The sequence below is a fragment of the Benincasa hispida genome, chromosome 7 (assembly GCF_027475165.1).
Source record: "Benincasa hispida cultivar pf3 chromosome 7, pf3_genome.v1.1, whole genome shotgun sequence".
Lineage (NCBI taxonomy): Eukaryota > Viridiplantae > Streptophyta > Magnoliopsida > Cucurbitales > Cucurbitaceae > Benincasa > Benincasa hispida.
This window is the reverse complement of record NC_143484.1, coordinates 45,679,281-45,699,263: the sequence shown is the minus strand read 5'-3', so window position 1 is coordinate 45,699,263 and position 19,983 is coordinate 45,679,281. Positions and strand designations below refer to the sequence as shown.

The window sequence follows — 19,983 nt, the reverse complement described above, 5'->3', positions numbered from 1 at the left end:
AGTATTTGTCTCAATCTTTTCACTGATAAAGTAACGATCTATCTCGACATGCTTCATTCTATCATGATGTATTGGATTTCTTGCAATGGCTATGGCAGATTGATTATTGCACAGTATTTCTATAGTACCTTCAGTCTTAATTCGAAGTTCAGTGAGAAGGCGTTTTAGCCAAATTCCTTCCCAAATTCCATAAGCTAATGATCAAAATTCAGCTTAAGCACTACTTTGAGCCACAACTTGTTGTTTCTTGCTGCACCAGGTTACTAAGTTACCCCATATGTAGGAGTAATATCCCGACGTTGACTTACGATCAATAGGGGATCCAGCCCAATCTGCATGTAAACTTCTAGTGATCTAGTCATAGTTTTTCTGAACATAAGGCCTTTTCCAGGATCATGTTTGAGATATTTCAATATTCTATACACAGCTTCCATATGTTTCTTAGAAGGTTTGTTCAGAAATTGACTTACCACGCTAACTACAAAGCTAATATCTGGTCAGGTGTGAGTCGAGTATATCAATTTTCCCACCAATCGTTGATACCTGTCGCGATCAATTGATTCATCTTCGGGATTAACTCCAAGTTTTGAATTTGCATCCATAGGTATATCAGCTGGTTTGCAACCACTCATTCCAATCTCTTTTAAGAGGTCTAAAGTGTATTTTTGTTGAGTGACAGAAATTCTTTTGCTTGATCTTGCTACCTCCATCCCTAGGAAGTACCTTAAATATCCTAAGTCTTTGAGCTCAAATGTCTTTGACAAGAGTTGCTTAAGTCTGAGTTATCTCATTGGAAACACTTCCTATAAGAATTATATCATCAACATATATTATTGACACGGTAATCTTACTTGGGGAGAAATGTTTGATGAATAGAGTATGATCAGATTGACACTGAGTATAGCCATCTTGTTTCAACAGAATCGACACAGTGGTAAACTTTTCAAACCAGGCTTAAGGTGACTGTTTTAGTCCATAAAGAGACTTCTTGAGTTTAATACCTTTCCTCTAGCATATTTGTCCTCAAATCCTGGGGGTATATTCATGTACACTTCCTCTACTAGATCACTATTTAAAAATGCATTCTTTACATCATATTGAAATAATGGCCAATCTAAATTGGCAGCAATAGAAAGAAATACCCGGATAGTATTTAACTTGGCAATTGGAGCAAAGGTTTTCTGATAGTCAATCCATAAGCTTGGGTAAATCCTTTGGTCACAAGGCGAGCTTTGAATCTCTCTATACTGCCATCTGGTTTATGTTTGGTTGAAAAAATCTATTTACATCCAACTATGCGTTTACCTGGGGGCAAATCTGTAAGAACCCATGTTCCATTTTTCTCAAGGGCCTACAATTCCTCTAGAGTAGTTGCTTTCCATTCAGGTTTTTGTAATGCTTTCTGTACAGTTTTTGGAATTTGTACCCAATCTAGTGACGTCACAAATGCTCTAAAAAGTGATGACAAATTAGTATAAGATAAGTGGTACTATATAAGATGTCGAGTACATGAGCGAACACCTTTTCTTAGAGCAATAGGTCTGTCCATGTAATCTTTTGAAGTCTCGTGTCCTATTTTAGAGACATTAGGATTTTGGTTTAGATCTTGACTTTGCTGAACTTGTGTAGATTGTACTTCATTTCTCTCACGTTCCTTTGCTTTTTGTGAGTATACTTGCAGTTCAGGCTCAAAGGTAGATATAGAAACTTGCTCAGAAGAGGGCACGTGAGCATTTTCATAAGGAATTTGCTCAGAAGAAGGCACGTGATCATTTTCAGAAAATGAGATTAGAGGAAAGTCAGGAATACAGTCCCAGTTTTGTGATTCAAGATCAGAATGCTCCCCCTAAATCGTAGAATTGGGAAATATGACTGTTTTTCAAAAAATGTGACATCCATGTTGTGAAAGAATTGGTGAGTTGGAGGATGATAACATTTGTACCCTTTCTTGTTTGGAGAGTATCCGAAGAAGATGCATTTCATAGATCTTGCATCAAGTTTACTACGATAGTGGGAATGTATATGAACAAATGCAGTGCATCCAAAAACTTTCAATGGTAGAGGAGATAGGATCCCCGGTCCTGAAAAATACAAAAGTTGGCAACGAATTTAGTTTCACAATTCAAGTCCTTATTCAACTTACTCACGGATAACAAATTATACTCCAATTGTGGTACAAATAGTATTGATTTAAGAATTATGGAGCTTGAAATTTGAATACTGTCAATCCCAATTGCTTTAGCGAGTGTACCATCAACAATTCGAACGGAAAGGTTTCCTGTATGGAGAGAGAAAGATGAAAATAAAGATCTAACACCTGTCATATGATCTGATGCTCTAGAGTCCACTATCCATTCAGATGGAAGGGCTTGAGTATGGAGAGCACGAGGCTTTTGGATACCTTGTAGTTGCCCAGTCCCAAAACCACTTACTGAATGTTGATTTGTTTTATTCAGCAATTGATGGAGCAGGTCCAACAAATCTTTCGTCAGTGGTTGTTGGTTTGAAGTTTCAGAAACAACAGCATTGGCCCTAGTTTCGTGGTCTGATCTTGCGGCATTTGGCTTGCGAGTTTTCCATGTAATTTTCAGCAAGTGTCTTTGATATGTCCCAATTTATGACAATGGTCGCACAATGGTCGTCGTCCTTTGCACTGCCGACTATCACCTCGAGCAACAAGAGCGAGTGGATCATGATCTTGTTGGGAAATAAGAGTAGATCCACTTGGAGTAAGAGGATGTTCAGTTAGGCTCATCATTACTTTCTTTCGACTCTCTTCTCTACGAGCTTTAGAAAAGAAAAAAAAAGCCTTCTCGAAGACTAGGTAATGGCTTAGTACCGAGGATTTGACCACGAACTTCATCTAGAGATTTATTAAGCCCCATAAGGAACTTGAAAATCCTTTTTGTCTCCACAATTTTTCGAAAGAGAATATTTCCATTCATGATTTTCGAATAAATCCAACTATTGCCAACAGCGAGATAAAGTGGTGTAATAAGTTGTAACTGATAAGTCACCTTGTTTGAGATCTTGAAGAGTGATCTCAATCTGGAAATGTTCGGCAGTGATCTCTTGATTTGAGGTGTCTCGAGCAGCATCCCAAATTTCTTTGGCGGTTGAACATAGGAGAAAATTCTCTCCGATTTCAGTAGTAATTGAGTTGATTAACCAACTCATAACTTGATTGTTTTCAACCCTCCATATGCAAAACGTTGGATCTTCGGATTTAGGTGAAGTTGCCTTATCCGTGATATAGTCTTCTCGTCCACGACCATATATAAACATCATCGCAGATTGAGACCATTGAAGATAATTAGGGCCTTTGAGTTTGTCAGTTTGTGCATGTTATTTCAGTATTGTTGTTCTCGGTGAAGTTGGTAACTTGAAGTTCTTCTCCTGTCATTGAAACAAGAGGGAGAAAAAAAAACTTTATTAATTTAAAATCGGCGGCGGTGCCGGAGTTGAGGTACATATCTAGAGAGTAGGAATCAACCCAAATCTGGAGGACGAATGTCGCGTGAAGGCTACTACGGTGAAGGCTTCAACCTTGCAAGGATGGGACTTCGTGCGAGGATAAATAAAGATGGTGAGGATGAAGAGTGGCGGTGATAGGTGATGCACGACTGTGATGCAAACAGGATGAGACTGAACAACACGAATGGACCAATTTCAGACTGATCTGATTGACGAAAAAATTGGTCAACAGTGAAATTGATTTGGAAGACGGTTGGTTGGGTCAGAACCTTGGCTCTGATACCATGAAGCTAGGTATAGAAAATGATATTTTCTCTTATTACTTAAGTGATTGAGAAAGACTCAATATATACAAGAGGATTATCAATTAGTGTGCTGAAATTAAGCTAATCTACACTTATAAGGAAAGAATAAAATTACAAGATATAAGGAAATAATCTAAATTAATTCTCTAATTTACAATTGTGGCTTGATTTCCTACCATTGAAAATAGGGGAGTTTGCCCTAGGGGCATTTTGTCTTTTACCAGTGCCCTAGGGTTTCCTATTGTTCTATTTATATGTGTAGTCTCCCTGTATTGTTTGAATTAGAAAATTAATAAGAAATATTCTATATCATGGTTTTTTCTCCCTGTTATAGGGTTTTCCACGTAAACTGTTGTGTGTCTCTCTTATCTTTCTCTTCTATTGCTTTTCATCATGGTATCAAAGCATGGAGATGAAACCCTGGCCACCATTGAGGAAAACCAAACAAGAGAATCACAAGTGTCATCTGGCGACAACAATGGTACCAAAACCACCGATATAGCCACTGTCGTATAGAACGCCATAGAACGATACTTCCAGACGATTCTACCACATCTTCATTAGCCGACTGGATCAGCCCAATCAGGAGGACAGGCAGCCAACTGGATCGGCAACCAGACGAACCCGCGCAGCAACCAAACGAACCCACACGGCGGGCCTTGGACGATCAGAAGCCAGATGTTTAGCGGCTTTTAGCTTCGCGTCGAGCCATCCACAATCAAACGCCAGCCAGTTGGCAATTTCCAGCCCGACCCATCCGACTTTCAACCGGTCGGAGCCTTCTAGACCAACCCTACCGCGCACATGGACCCCCTCAGCCGTGACCCAGCCGATTCCGGCCGCAGCACTTCCATCCCAGCTGCTATCTGTACCCGATCCTAACCGAAGTCCGTTGATCCCATCCGTGGTTACTGTCCAACACCGACCGTGCTTTCGTTCCAGCTAAGCTTGGGTGGCAATCTCAGTCAACAAGTTCCTGTGGATGGCAGATTTGAAGTGGAGGAGTCATCATCACCCTATCCTGGATAGAAACTTGACTATATGCACCCAAGAGCGCAAGGCAGTACAGTACCCAGTGAGATCCAAGAACAATTCACCCGACTTCAACTTCAGCTTAAACAACAAAACGAGTCTATTCAACAACAGATAGCCGCCTCAGAGAAGCACTTAAGACGACTTCAGGTATTCAATCAGATTTCCCTTCTAATCTACCGATGTACTCCGAAAATCCCATAACCTCTTTCCCTACTTTACCTACAGCACATTTATTGTCTGGGTCTATGGGAAACTCTGCAGGTTTTATTGTTGGAGAAAAATTGAATAGTCAAAACTACTTTTATTGGTCACAATCTATCAAGATGACCCTCGAGGGTCGTCATAAATTTGGGTACTTAACGGGTGAGATACCGAAACCAAGACCAGGTGATCCTCAAGAACGTATCTGGAAGGGGGAGGATTCTTTACCTCGATCTCTGTTAATAGGTAGCAGGGAACCTCAAATAGGAAAACCCCTACTATATGCTACTACTGCTCGAGACATCTGGGATGCCGTTCAGAAGTTGTATTCCAAATGACAAAATGCCTCTCAGCTCTACACCTTATGCAAGCAAGTTCATGAATGCAAACAAGGAACGATGGAAGTAACAGCCTACTTCAATAAATTGTCGTTACTATGGCAAGAGATGGACCTATGTCGTGAGATGGTTTGGGATTGTCCCTGCGGAGGAGTGCAACACTTCAAGTTTGACGAAACCGATCGGGTCTATGATTTCCTTGCAGGCCTGAATTCTAAGTTCAATGTCGTACAGAGTCGAATTTTAGGCCATCGTCCGACACCGTCCCTCATGGAAGTTTGTTCTGAGATTCGTCTGGAGGAAGACAAGTCCAGTTGCCATGAACAATTTACTGATCTCTTTGACAGATTCCGCTACATTTAAAATATCTGGTCCTGGTCCTGTTAATGATAAACAGAACAGTAAGCCTCCCCCAGTATGTGAACACTGAAAAAACCTTGGCACACCAAAGATCAGTGTTGGAAGTTGCATGGTCATCCGCCTAATAGTAGACGACATCAGTCAAGGTCCGGACGAGCGTTAGTAGGTGAGTCAGCTAATGGCAACTCTCAGCCTCAGAATCAGGGAACTAGTCCAAATGACTCCAGTGCTGTGGATGTCAGTGCGATTGCCCAGTCAAGTACGATTCAATCCTTTGGTCTTATTAGTGTTAATGGTAGCAAGTCGTGTATTCTAGATTTGGAGGCTACGGATCACTTAACCGGCTCTTCTGACCAGTTCATTTCATATTGTCCAAGTGCTGGTAACGAGAGAATCAGAATTGCAGATGGATTCTTTGCTCCTGTGGCAGGAAAGGGTCATCTCTCACATTTTAAGGGTTTAACCTTACAAGATGTGTTGCATGTTCCCAAAATTTCTTATAATTTATTATCTGTTAGTAAGATTACGAGAGATTTGGGATGTCAGGTCACTTTCTCATCCAATGCTATTGTTTTTCAAGATCTGAGCTCGAGAACGACGACTGGCACTGCTCGGCATGATAAGGGGCTCTATTTCCTTAATGCAAATACTTCTTCTAGGTCATTTGATAGGACTAGTTTGCTTTCATCTTGTTTTTCTACTTCCGAAAAAGATTACATGTTATGTCATTTCCGTCTCGAGCATCCGAGTTTTCAATATATGAAATATCTATTTCCCCATCTGTTTCATAATATTAATATTTCTGGTCTGACTTGTGATGTGTGTATTCGGACTAAACAACATCGTGTCTCATTGAGATCTCAACCATATAAGCCGTCTAAACCGTTCACTCTTATTCATAGTGATGTTTGGGGTCCTTCACCCGTCACTACCTCTACTGACAAACGCTGGTTCATGACGTTTATTGATGATCACACTCGACTTACCTGGGTGTTCCTTCTCACCGATAAGTCTGAGGTCTCATCAGTATTTCAACAGTTTTATACCATTGTGAAAACCCAGTTCAATGCAAAAATCATCATCCTTCGGAGTGATAACGATTGTGAGTTTTTCAATAAGTCATTCCGGGAATTTTTAGCCTCTAAGGAAATTGTCCATCAGAGTTCGTGTGCGTACACTCCTCAACAAAATAGGGTGGCTGAGCGAAAAAATCGTCATCTCGTTGAAGTCGCTCGCTCTCTTATGTTATCTACTTCCCTCCCGTCCTACTTGGCGGGGGATGCTATCTTAACGGCAGCCCACCTGATAAACCGAATGTCTTCCCGTATCTTAAAGTTTCACACCCCTCTGGAGTGTTTCAAGGAGTTCTACCCCAATAACCACCTTGTTCCTGATGTCCCTTTTCGGGTGTTTGGGTGTGTCGTGTTTGTCCATGCCCATGGTCCTAATCGCACTAAACTCACTCTCCCCGCTCAGAAGTGTGTCTTTATTGGGTATCCCCTTCATCAACGTGGGTACAAATGTTATCACCCGTCCTCACGAAAATACTATCTCGATGGATGTCACTTTCCTTGAAGATCAACCTTTCTTTCCCATTAATCATCTTCAGAGGGAGAGTACTAGTGAAGAGACTAATTGGAGTCCAAGTTCATTAGGGTTATGATGAACCTGGGATTATTCTTCCCGAGTCTAAACCTGGGAGTGTTCTTCCTGAGCCTGAACCTAGATATTGACAAGACTTTCCTTCCGACCAAACAAGTTCCATGGATAACATACTATAGGATGAATCTCAGAAAGAAAATAGTGTAGCCTGTTACTTCTCCGGCTCCGGTCCATGAGTTGGACCCAGCATCAATTCCAAGTACTGGTATTCCTACCTCTAGTGATAACGATGTTTGTGTTGAAAATGATGAGGGTGAAAGCAGAGAAATCCTCGACAGTACCGATGATTGTGCCAAGGACACCTTATGCGATGAAGTTGTGGTTGCAAATGATGACAATTTCGAAAAAACTACTCCAATAGATGATACTCTTGAGGGTGAATGTGCAAAAGGTTCCTCAGAAGATGAGACTCTTAAGCAGAAGGCTGAATGTGGTGGGGAGTCGGGTGAGAAGAAAAGTTATGATGCCTCTCTCGATCTTCCCATTGCCTTGAGGAAAGGTACTAGATCCTGCACAAAGTATCCACTGCAGAGCTACCTATCTTACAGCAATCTGTCCCCTGAATTCAAGGTCCTTACTACAAGCCTAGACATAATTAAGCACTATACATTCGGCAATGGAGATTCCTAAATGGAAAACTGCAGTTATGGAGAAGATGGGAGCACTTAAGAAAAATAATACTTGGGATCGGGTCACCCTTTCTAGAGGACCCAAGACAATTGGATGTAAGTGGGTGTTTACAATAAAGTACAAGCCTGATGGAACAATTGATTGGTACAAGGCGAGATTGGTTGCCAGAGGCTTTACTCAAACCTTCGGAATAGATTACTCCGAGACTATCTCCCCAGTGGCAAAGTTAAATACTGTCCGGGTCCTTCTATCAGTAGCAATTAACAAAGATTGGCCCCTTCATCAGCTTGATGTAAAAAATGTCTTTCTAAATGGAGAATTAGAAGAGGGAGTTTACATGAGCGTGCCCCCCCCCCCCCCTCCCTCTGGGGGTTCGAGAGTCGGTTCAATCACAGAGTCTGTAAGCTAAGGAAAACCTTGTATGGGTTGAAGCAATCTCCAAGAGCTTGGTTTGGCAGATTCACTACCTTTGTGAAATCTCAAGGGCCCAGTCAAGGGCATTCAGATCACACTCTGTTTACAAAAAGGTCAGTATCAAGGAAAATTGCGGTCCTTATTGTGTATGTGGATGACATTGTCATATCTGGTGATGATGCCATAGAGATTGTCAGGCTAAAGAGGAGAATGGCTGAGGAGTTCGAAATTAAAGACCTTGGAAAATTGAGGTATTTCCTCGGAATGGAGGTGGCTCGGTCGAAAGAAGGGATTTAAGTTTCTCAGCGAAAATACACTCTTGACTTGCTTAAGGAGACAGGTATGACAGGTTGTAAACCAGTTAATACCCCTGTGGAGGTTAATGCTAAACTCAGTAACTTGAATAATAGTGTTCCAGTTAATAAAGAAAGATATCAGCGTTTTGTTGGGAGATTGATCTACCTATCTCATACTAGACCAGACATATCTTACGTTGTCAGTGCAGCCAGTCAATTTATGCAAGCTCCTTACGAAGAACATATGAAGGTTGTGGAACGCATCCTGAGATATTTGAAAACTACTCCCGATAAGGGGTTGATGTTCAGGAAGTCTGACAAACGGTGCATTGAGGCTTACACGGACGCTGATTGGACAGGTTCTGTTGTAGATAGAAAGTCAACATCTGGGTACTGTATTCGTGTGGGATAATCTCATTACTTGGAGGAGTAAGAAACAAGGGGTCGTTGTCATAAGCAGTGCGGAGGCAAAGTACAGGGCCATGAGTCTAGAAATATGTGAAGAGATCTAGCTGAAAAAGGTCCTAACATATCTCAATCAAGACAATGATCTCCTGATGAAACTCTATTGTGACAATAAAGCCGCAATAAGCTAGCAAACAATCCAGTGCAGCATGAAAGAACAAAACACGTGGAAATTGATAGACATTTCATCAGAGAAAGGCTAGACAGTGGCAGCGTTTGTATTCCCTACATTCCCTCCAGTCAACAAATCGCAGATGTTCTCACAAAAGGGCTTCTCAAACAAAACTTTTGATTTTTGTGTTAGCAAGTTGGATCTTACTGATATCTATGCCCCAACTTGAGGGGGAGTGTTGAAAATGGGGGAATTTGCCCTAGGGGCGTTTTTTCCTTTTACCAATGCCCTGCGGACGATTTGACCGATCCTGCTCCTGCCACCACATTTGCACTACTGTTCTATTTATATGTGTAGTCTCCTTGTATTGTTTATATCAGAGAATTAAAAAGAAACATTTTATATCGTGGTTTTTTCTCCCTGTTATAGGGTTTTCCATATAAACTGTTGTATGTCTCTCTTCTCTTTCTCTTCTATTACTTTTCATCACCTACATTTAGCTTGATTTCCTACAATGAGAAAAGACTAATGCTCAAGATACAAGAGGGGAAAAAGAAGAGGCAAAAGTGGACTTATCTTCAAAAGTCTACTTGATACATTCAATCCATGAACCCCATTAGAGGGATCAAGAAGCAAATCTTCATATAAAGTCTTTCTATTAGATGATATAATATTAAATTTACCTTTGTTCATCGGCCTAAGCTTTTGTTGGCCAATCAGTGATTTAACATGGTGTCAAAGAAGGTGATCAAGAGATCATGTGTTCAAACTCCTGCAATGTTATTTCCTCCCCAATTAACATTGATTTCCATTTGTTGGGTCGTCTACATATTCCACGTCCACAAGTGAGTGTTAGATGATATAATATTAGATTTACCTACACCCAACAACTTAAGCTTTTGAGTTAACCGGTGATTGAACACTTTCCTTCCAAACTCCAGCTGTTGAGGGATTCAGGTAACCACCCATCCACCTGCTTGGGAAGACAGGCATGCAAGTCGAAAAGGCCAAAAAGACGTCCCAATTTTGTGTAGCAAGAGGCAGTGTAAGAAAGTATGGTCTAGTGACTCGAGCGCATGCCAAACAAAGATGGCAAATAGAAGTGTTAAGGTGCAAGGGCACTTTGTGATTGCATTCTCTCCCGAGTATATAAGCTCTTGTGTGCTAGGGACCAAAGGAAAACCTTCACCTTTTGAATTTTTGAAATCCCAAAGCACCTTTGTCATAGTGCATGTTAAAATATGGCGAGATAGTCGAGTTCAAAATACTAGGATTTGGTGGACAAAAAGCTTGAGGCATCCAAGGACCACCTAATTCCATCCTCTCCTTGACACAACCGAAAGCCCTCTAACTTCTTATGGTGGAAAAAGAGCTTGAGGCATCAAAGGACCATCTAATTCCTTACTTTATTTGACCCAACCGAAAGCCCTCCAACTACTCAACCCACCCAATTCCAGGCCTACATCTCACAATCAAACAACCTTCGTCTAATTCCCAAATCCTAGGTTCCCTAAGTTGCATCCCAATATTCTACCACCAAAGCTTCCTATTTAAATGATAGAGAAAATCTTTGGAAAAGCAGCTTCGAACGATGTTTAAACCACCAAAGCTTCCTCTTGTTTGACATTTAAAAAAGGAAGTTTGCATGACCTAAAATTTGATTCAAAGAAGGGGGAAAGAGTTGAGAGCTCTATGGTCGTTGGCAAACATTGGAATACATGAGTCATTAATTGATGCCTCCTTAAATCTGACTCTTTGACAAGATGCCTTTCTGGAACACAAAAGCTCGTGTCCTTTTCCTGTGAAATGGAAGTTCATGGTAAAAAAATCCATCGTGGGGAGACTAATTCCATCGTACAACTTTCAGGTTGAGTCTCAACCGGCCACCAGAACCATAAAAAAATTTCAATCGTAGTCGACGAGAAACCATGGTGAAACTCCACTTTTCTGCCAGCAAGTAAATCACTATCTTGAAATGTATAAACGTAAGCATTGATGGCTTGATCTCCATCAATATTCTCGTCTCAAACGGAATAAATCTATAATAGTTTCCTTGTACTTTGATCACCACTTCTAAGCATGAATGGATAGCATAAGTTTTTCAGTGTTCCTAAGTATCCCATCTCTCCCATTTTATGGTGAAAGCATCAAAAGTGGCCCACCCCACATTCATTGGTAACAATCTTGCACAATCTATGAATGGACACAAAAGAAGCATTTATCTACGTGTAAAAGGTCTATTAGCAAAGACTTCTTCTAGTTATCTTTCAAGGGTCTCCAAAATTTTTACATCATCATGGAAGTCTATTCTTGTAATAACTCCTCTCTCTCGACATCATTGGGACAAACAAGTCATCACACCTCAAAAGGCCCCCGCTTCTAACTTGAGGTTGATTACTTTTCTTCACTGCGTCTACAAAAGACGAACTTCCTTTATGTTTTAGTTTTGTTCAATAAAACTTCCTCTTCATTTTGTGGCCCAATTAAGAAATCACCTAGGAGCTCTCTAATAACTTTCCAACCATTGTATTCTTTAGCAAAAGGGATAATCAGATTTCTCTCCCCTGCTTTGTACTTTAAGGGGTATTTGGGGCAAAGAGGGGAGTTGTGAAGTCCAAGGACTTGTGAACTCTTGGGCCCACGATGTAGAGAGTTAATAAAGCATAAAATTGATGTTTTTTAATAGTGGGACCCACAAACTCTGAGCCAAACAAGGAGTGGAGATCACAACTCCACACTTCACAACTCCTTGTTAGTGATTTTGATGAAAGTACCTCTCTTGTTAGTGATTTTTTGAATCCATATTAAGCAATTTCTGCATGGTTCTCATGTATGATGGTAAAAGGATTCTCTCTTCGTCTTTTTGTTTTATCATTGTATTTTGAGCATTATTCTCTTTTCCTTTTTTTAATGATATCCGTGAGTGTCTGACCAGCTTACGCACACCTCGACTAATCTCACAGAACAACTTGCCTAACCCTACAACATTCTTTTTGAAACCAAATCCCAAAGAGAAACAAGGAACCTTGCCAAAGACCAAACATCACTGGAGTCCCTCTACACACTTTGTTGTTTCTCTCCCCCCAAATATCCCGCAATAATTTACCAAAGAGAAAATGTAGGCAATTGATAAATCAACTAATGCCTCACAAATAATTTGCACAATAGAACTCTTAAACATCAATAAAGCCCACGTACAAAATTGTCTTTTCATCAACAAACCAAGCTTTCAATAAGAGAGATGAAAGAATACAAAAGGGCTTGTAAAAAACAACCAAAAAACTGAGTCAAACAACAATGGACCTAACAAGATAAAGGACTGTCCAAAAGAACAAGGCCTAGAGGATGATAATTGATAATTACAAAGATCCTTAAGTTACAAATTTCTAAGGAGAGGCACTAAATGTGGCAAGAGTCTACACCTCTTCCCAATACCTCTTAAAGCCTCTAAAATTTCTCTCATTCCTCTCAAGTCAAATGCAACCCTTATCATCACCCTTATCTCTAAGTACAAGCATGATAAAGAACACAACCATTCTCATGAAAATAGAAATGGAATATGAGGGGGAAAAGGAAGAAAATCACAACTACTCACGTCAGTGATTTTTCCATCCTTACTTCTGATAACTAGGACAAAGTAATCTTCTTCATCACCAGTTGCAGTCATTTGAAAGCATCCCATGATGATACAATCAGCACGAACCCACTTGATACAGTCAACTGAGCAATCACCACAAATCAAGTTAAAAGATAGTAACCATAAGTACTTTCTAGAATGACCAACGTAAGATTGTAATTGAAGTCAAAAATAGCAGTTCTGTATGGTACGTAGTATTATTGTTTCCAATTTATTTCAGTTTTCAGACATTTGTTTTTTTAATTATACTAAATTTTCTGGATTATTTAGAAATAATGAGAATCAAGAACTCCTCTTGTAATCCTCATTTAATTGTTTTTTTTAATTTTGGAAAAGGAATAATATAGTAATGAAAAAGAATTACAAACGGGGAAGGAAGAGGCAAATTCCCAAACTAGCCATGAAGAACCCAAAACCCAGCAGTTGGAGATTTATTTTGGCTAATTATGTGTTAGATTTTATATGCTCGCTAGTATTCAATCTCTTGAATGGGATGAATTAGCAATAGATACAAAAGTTGCATGATTTCTCTCTAGGCAAATAACCCATATAACAATAATAATTACCCCAATCTAGAATTTTCTTCTTTAACCACGAAAACCATTGCCAATCAAATCTATCCGCCATAGTAAGCAAACTATATAGAGTTAAAAACATGCAAAAATATCTATCGAGATAACTGAGGTGAATGCAAGTGTACTTCACTCCAAGTTAACAACTCAAACTCAACTTGTAGCCAACCTGAAAATACTGAGGTTGCATACCCCTCATGATACATCACAAAAGTAAAATACAAGAAATATCACCCCCCCCCCCCCCCCAACTAAATAAAAAAAAATGAATGATGAAAATTATTAAACCTTCATGTTTCAACATTCTGCAAATATCATTTTTACACACAAACACAGGAGAGAGAGAGGGGAGAGAGAGAACCCTTCACTGTAAAGTCTGTATCCGTTTCGCCATTCCCTGAACTCGGCAAGAGTGACATGGATAGTCGTTCTTTGAATTTGTGTGAGAAAATGGTAAGAGTATCCTTTTTAGCCACAGCAATGAATTTCCCTTTCACACTGCATTCGACTAAAATCCAAAATAAGATTTAAAAGAATTTCAAAAACAATAGCTCCTCCACATGCACTAAGTTTTGCTGACAATAATACATGCTAATCGATTGCTTTGTTGTGTGTGTGTGTGTTGGGGGGGAAGGAATGGCAGAAGATCAGGGGCAAAAGAAGAAGAAGAAGATATATGTCAAAAACAGTGGCATGGAGCATGGTACATGCAAGAGAGAGAAGAAAAAACATGCAATAATTAAAATTGTTCACTATCAAAAATAAAAATGAGCTTCAATTCCTGAACAAATAAAGATCTCTAAGATAAATAGTTAAAGTAACAGAGTCCAAAAATCTATGAATATCCTATCTTCAATCACATTCCTAATTCCGGCCTAGCTCCCCTAATTATTGCGCTAATAAGCAGTGTTCCCTCATCATCCTTCCTAAAATTTCTAAGCCTTCAATTGAGTCTCAATTCAATAATGGTCCTTTGCTGTTTCCCTAAGGCCTAATACCAATAACAACCAGGTCTAGATTGTAGTGATTCCTTGTTTTCAAATTTCAATTACAAGACACCATTCTTACACATATGAATAGAACAAAGGGTCCTTTTATAAGAAACAAAGTTTAAATGACTAAATGAAATATACAAGGACAAGAGGTCGTCACAATAGTTGTAGTCACTGGAAGAATTGACTAGAAAGGATTTAGAGAGATCGTTTAAGTTTAATGAAGGGGCAGTCAGTAGACAGGGAAAAAATTGTTCAGGGAAATACAGCATCTCCCCAAGAAAACATGTAGCAAAAATATCCATTTTCTTGAAGTATACAGTGATTAAATATAAAACGTGAGAACCTTAACAAACGTCACTTAAAATTGTCGATAAGAATTATACATGAGTTACTATATAAAAGTATGTAGCATACCAGCATCAATATCGTGCATTACATGTGTAAGAGAGCCATTAGCCGATCCTTGATATAACTGTCCATGCTTTGAAAGAACCAGATAAGAATCTTCCAACTTTCTGGTCCATTTGAAGTCTTTGATGCAACTGGAATCAGTTATAGAACAAGAAGAAGAGGGTGTTTCTGCCTGCATGACAGCAATGACATGTAAGAGAATGACATGCAAGAGATATAACTAATGATTGCGACATTTTACCCATTGATGCAAATATCCGAACTGACGTTTCACGGAAACTATGCTATGATGTTCAAGCTCCAGCGAAAGGCACTACCTTATCAAGCAGCGACTGGACTGAAAAAAGATGAATATCACGAGCTACGACGGCAGCAAGAATGGAATCATCCGTGGAAAGAGCTAGAATGTGAACTTTTCCGATGGAAACATCCACAATGCTTAAATCCTGGACAGAAGAACCAGTTCCCCCGTTTTTTATCTCCTCGGCCGAAGCAATTACATCCTTGGTCCTCACCACAAAAAACCCTTAAGAAACAACATTTTCTTCAATATCAAATAAAATCATAGAAAAATCAATGGTAATCACGACAATGGGAGAAGTAATTGGAATTACCAACCAGACAAATGGGCAACGAAGATGAGACCGGAACTCTCGGAGAGAGCAAGAGGCTGAGAGGGAGGGGTTTCGGGATCAAAAATGGAGTCGCCGAGCTTGACGGGAACAGGTCTGCCGATCTTTTGGAAGTAGAAATCGTTCCTTACAACTTGCTCTCCTTCGCCAGCGTCTTCTAATGGAATTAAAGTTGAAGGTCGCGAATCAACGGAAGCCATGAATTGCAAAGGGCTTCTCTGAAGCGAGAGAGAGAAGCTCTGCAGAAGGTTTTTGGAAGCAATCGACTTTCTTCCACCTGGGGTTTTAGGAGCATCGCACTCCAAGTACCTTCGGGCGGGTTAAGCTGATAAATATTGTAGGTTTGAAAATAATTGGAAGAAGTTGTTTCGAAACCGTTTAGGCAAAAATAGCGTCATTTATGAAAAAAGGTACAAAATGATCCAAAAAAACAAAAAAATTTCTCGGACGGACCTTTTTCTAAAAGTTGGTTTGCTATCGACCCTTTTTGTATGTGAAATAACACTTTTAATCTCGATATTAAATATGCCACCTTCTCTATTTCCAATAATTTTTTTTGCTCTTCTCTTGCACCAACAAAAAATAAAAATTCTGTTACGAAATCGATAATTAAAGAACACAAAAAAGAACGTAGAGTAGAAAAGATCGACACACAGATATATGTGGTTCACTAACAATGTGTTAGCTACGTCCACGGGCAGAGGAAGAACAATATTATTTCGAGAGAATGTTTTCAGAATTACATCAAAAACGGCACCTCTAGGTTAGAGAGTTTATATATCGCACTGCTCTAAATCCTAGGGTCAAAAACGTAAATAACTGCAAATAAATAAATATGTTGAATACAAAATCTGAATAGGTTTCGGGGGCACCCACCAGGGTGCGCCGCCCCTGGACCCCGTCAGCGAGACCCCCGTACTAGGTTGTTCGAAGCGCCGTCAAACAGATTCAAGGCATTTCAACAAATCTCCACCTCGACTTGAATTCTCTCCCAGATAACAGATGTACCAAATGCAACATAAATCAATATCGCCAGATGTACCCAGACTTCTCCCTCATGCCTCAAAGTGTCCCACAAAGGGGACCACTAACAATTCAAAAACATTCAGCAAGTCCAAACAATGTTGGAACTTGCCTTGTGGAACCGGTTTGGTGAACATATCAGCAGAGTTATCAGCAATACCAATTTTCATCACTTTAACTCTCTGCTCACCTCTTAAGAAGTGATATCTTACATTTATGTACTTAGTTCTCTCGTGATGAACTTGATCCTTGGCTAGGCATATTGCACTCAAACTATCACAATATACAATAGCTTGGTCATGATACAAACCAAGATCACCAACTAACACCCTCAGCCATTTTCCCTCTTTAGCAGCTTCTGTCAAGGCCATGTACTCTGCTTCAGTAGCAGTCAAAGTAACTGTAGGTTATAAGGTTACCTTCCAACTAACAACAGAACTACTCAGAGTGAACACATAGCCAGTCATAGACCTCATACTATCAACATCTCCAGCATAGCCAGAATCAGAATAACCAGTCACCAAACACTATGTGCAATTCCCATAAACAAGACCAACATCAGATGTACCTCTAAGGTAACGAAAAATCCTCTTAATGGCTTGCCAATGCTCCTTCCCAGGTTAACCCATGTACCTGCTGACAACACTAATAGCATGGGCAAGATCAGGCCTAGTACAGACCATAGCATACATCAAACTTCCCACTACACTAGCATAAGGAACTCGAGACATGTACTCCTTCTTAGCTTCAGACTATGGTGAAAACTCAGATGACAAACGAGCATTTACAGTACTAAGAGTATCTATAGGCTTAGCTGATGACATACCAAACCTGGACAATATTTTCTGAATATATCCTTTATGTGACAAGAAGAGTTTACTCTTACCTCTATCCCTATAAATCTCTATACCCAGAATTTTCTGAGCAGCACCCAAATCCTTCATATCAAACTCAACACTGAAAAGATTCTTCAATTTCAGAATATCAGACTTGGACTTTGCAACTATGAGCATATCATCTACATATAAGAGTAGATAAATCATTGAACCATCATCAGGTTTGTTGTGATATACACAACAATCATACGAACTCCTGTTATAGCCAAGTCCAATCATATAGTTGTCAAAACGTCTGTACCACTGCTTTAGAGACTACTTTAACCCATACAAAGATTTCTTCAATTTGCAAACATAATTTTCTATACCTGGACACTAGAACCCATCTGGTTGGGTCATATAAATCTCTTCCTCCAACTCTTCATGTAAGAAAGTTGTCTTCACATCTAGTTGTTCAAGTTTCAAATTCTGATATGCTGTATCTAATGAATTATGAGTTCAATACATCCTGTTTAGCAGAAAGACGGACATTCCTTGCTCATTATCAGACAATCACTTATTCACAAACCTCGTGTGGGGCTAATAGTTTTCATTTCCCATCTCATGGAAAACCCTTTTCGCTCCGCTTAGCCCTATCACATAGCTAGTAACACCCTGATAAAAGTATGTCTGACTATTGTGAGAAAATATCATTATAATCAACTCCTTCCCTTTGTGTGAACCCTCTAGCAACAACTCGAGCTTTATATTTAATGCCCTCTGAAGGTGATATTCCCTCCTTTTTCTTGAAGACCCATTTATAAGTGACAAATTTTCTCTCCTTTGGTCGTTTAACTAATTCCCAAGTCTGATTTTTATCAAGAGATTCCATCTCATCCCTCATAGCAGCAAGCCATTTAACAGACTTACCACATGACACAACTTCTCTATAGGTGGATGGCTCATGATGATCCACCTCTTCAACAACCTGCAATGCAAAAGTAACCATGTCTTTAAAACCATACCTCACAGGAGGTCCAACACCAACTCTTCTAGTTCTATCACGAGCTATACTCGATTGATCTACTCGTGATCTAGAATTCTCAGGTAAATCAACTTCTAATATTCTAGGCACATTAATTTCTGGTTGCACATTAGTTTTTGTACTAACGTGTTGATCTTCTCCACCTTGATGTTGTAATTCATTCACAGCTGAAGTGAATTGCATCTCCACCTGTTTATCAACACTACTACTTTTTCCCACATCAGTAGACGTCACAAAAGACTTTATAGTTGAGTTAACATGAAATTTTCATCAAATATCACAGTCCTACTAAGTATGACTCTATTCTCAGAAGGTGACCAGACTCTATATCCTTTAACTCCATCCTCAAAACCCACAAATATATCCTTTTTAGCTTTTGGTTCTAATTTACTCTCATTAACATGATAGTAGACAGTACAACCAAAAACTTTTAATAAAGAATAATCTGCAGGCTTACCAGACCACACCTCATAAGGTGTTTTACAATCAATAGCTGTGTGAGGTCCACGATTGATCAGATAACATGATGTATTCACTGCTTCTGCCCAAAACTTTCTAACCAACCCTGCATTAGAGTGCATGCATCTTGCTTTCTCCAACAACATCTGATTCATACGTTTTGCAGCCCCATTTTTGCTATGGAGTATTCCTAATAGTATGATGGCGAACAATCCCCCCAGCTTTACAGAACTCATTAAATTCAGATCCACAGAATTCCAGAACATTATCAGTTCGCAGCCTTTTGATCTTCTTCCCAGTTTGATTTTCAATCAATATCTTCCACTGCTTGAAATTCTTGAAGGTTTCACTTTTATGTTTCATCATAAACACCCAAGTCATTCTTGAGTAGTCATCAATTATAGACAAGAAATACCTACTACCTCCAATAGATTCAACTTTGGAAGGTCTCCAATAGTCTAAATGAATATAATCAAGTGTCCCTTTTGTACGATGAACACCTCTTGGAAACTTACTGCGATGAAGCTTCCCAAATACACAATGTTCACAAAATTCAAAATCCTGCACCTTATGCCCACAACGAAGATCTCTTTTTAATAGAATTTGCATCCCTTTTTCACTCATATGACCAAGTCTCATATGCCATAACTTAGTCATATCATCCTTGTGAACGACCGATGATGCAACAGCAGCATAACCTGTTATATGAAACCTAATAGAAAATACGGTGTTCCACGCTTTATGCCTTTCAAAACTACCTCAGAATCCTTATAGACATACATTGCTCCACCTTTACCTTCAAAACTGTAAACCTTGCTATCGAGTACACTAAAGGATATCAAACTCTTCTTCAGTAGTGGAACATGCCTAACCTCTTTTAAAGTGTAGAAGGCACCATTATGTGTTCGTATCTTGACTGAGTCGATTCCAACTATCTTGCACACAGCACCATTAGCCATGCTAACATTCCCTCCATCTATTTGCTGATAGGTTTAGAACCACTCTCTATTTGGGCACATATGATAAGATGCCCCAGAATCAAGAACCCACACATCATCAGAATGTAACTGTTCATTCACAACTAAAACTAGATCTCCTTCAG

General features: G+C 39.6%; 1 protein-coding gene across 4 annotated transcripts in view; it reads right to left on the bottom strand.

Moving 5' to 3' along the window:
- Positions 1-15,914, bottom strand: part of LNO1 (Nuclear pore complex protein) — a 39,007-nt gene extending 23,093 nt beyond the window's left edge. The window contains exons 1-5 of one of the 4 annotated variants that reach the window (XM_039036196.2): positions 15,526-15,914; positions 15,225-15,433; positions 14,911-15,079; positions 13,863-14,009; positions 12,888-13,012 (exon numbers count right to left, since the gene is read on the bottom strand). In XM_039036196.2, coding sequence (XP_038892124.1) covers positions 12,888-13,012; positions 13,863-14,009; positions 14,911-15,079; positions 15,225-15,433; positions 15,526-15,739 — 864 coding nt within the window. In that variant the 5' untranslated portion in view covers positions 15,740-15,914. Of the gene's footprint in view, positions 1-12,887; positions 13,013-13,862; positions 14,010-14,910; positions 15,080-15,224; positions 15,434-15,525 lie in introns of those variants that run through there. The other 3 variants (XM_039036195.2, XM_090315810.1, XM_090315809.1) reach the window with 3 other exon arrangements.
- Between the last annotated feature and the right edge of the window lie 4,069 nt (positions 15,915-19,983).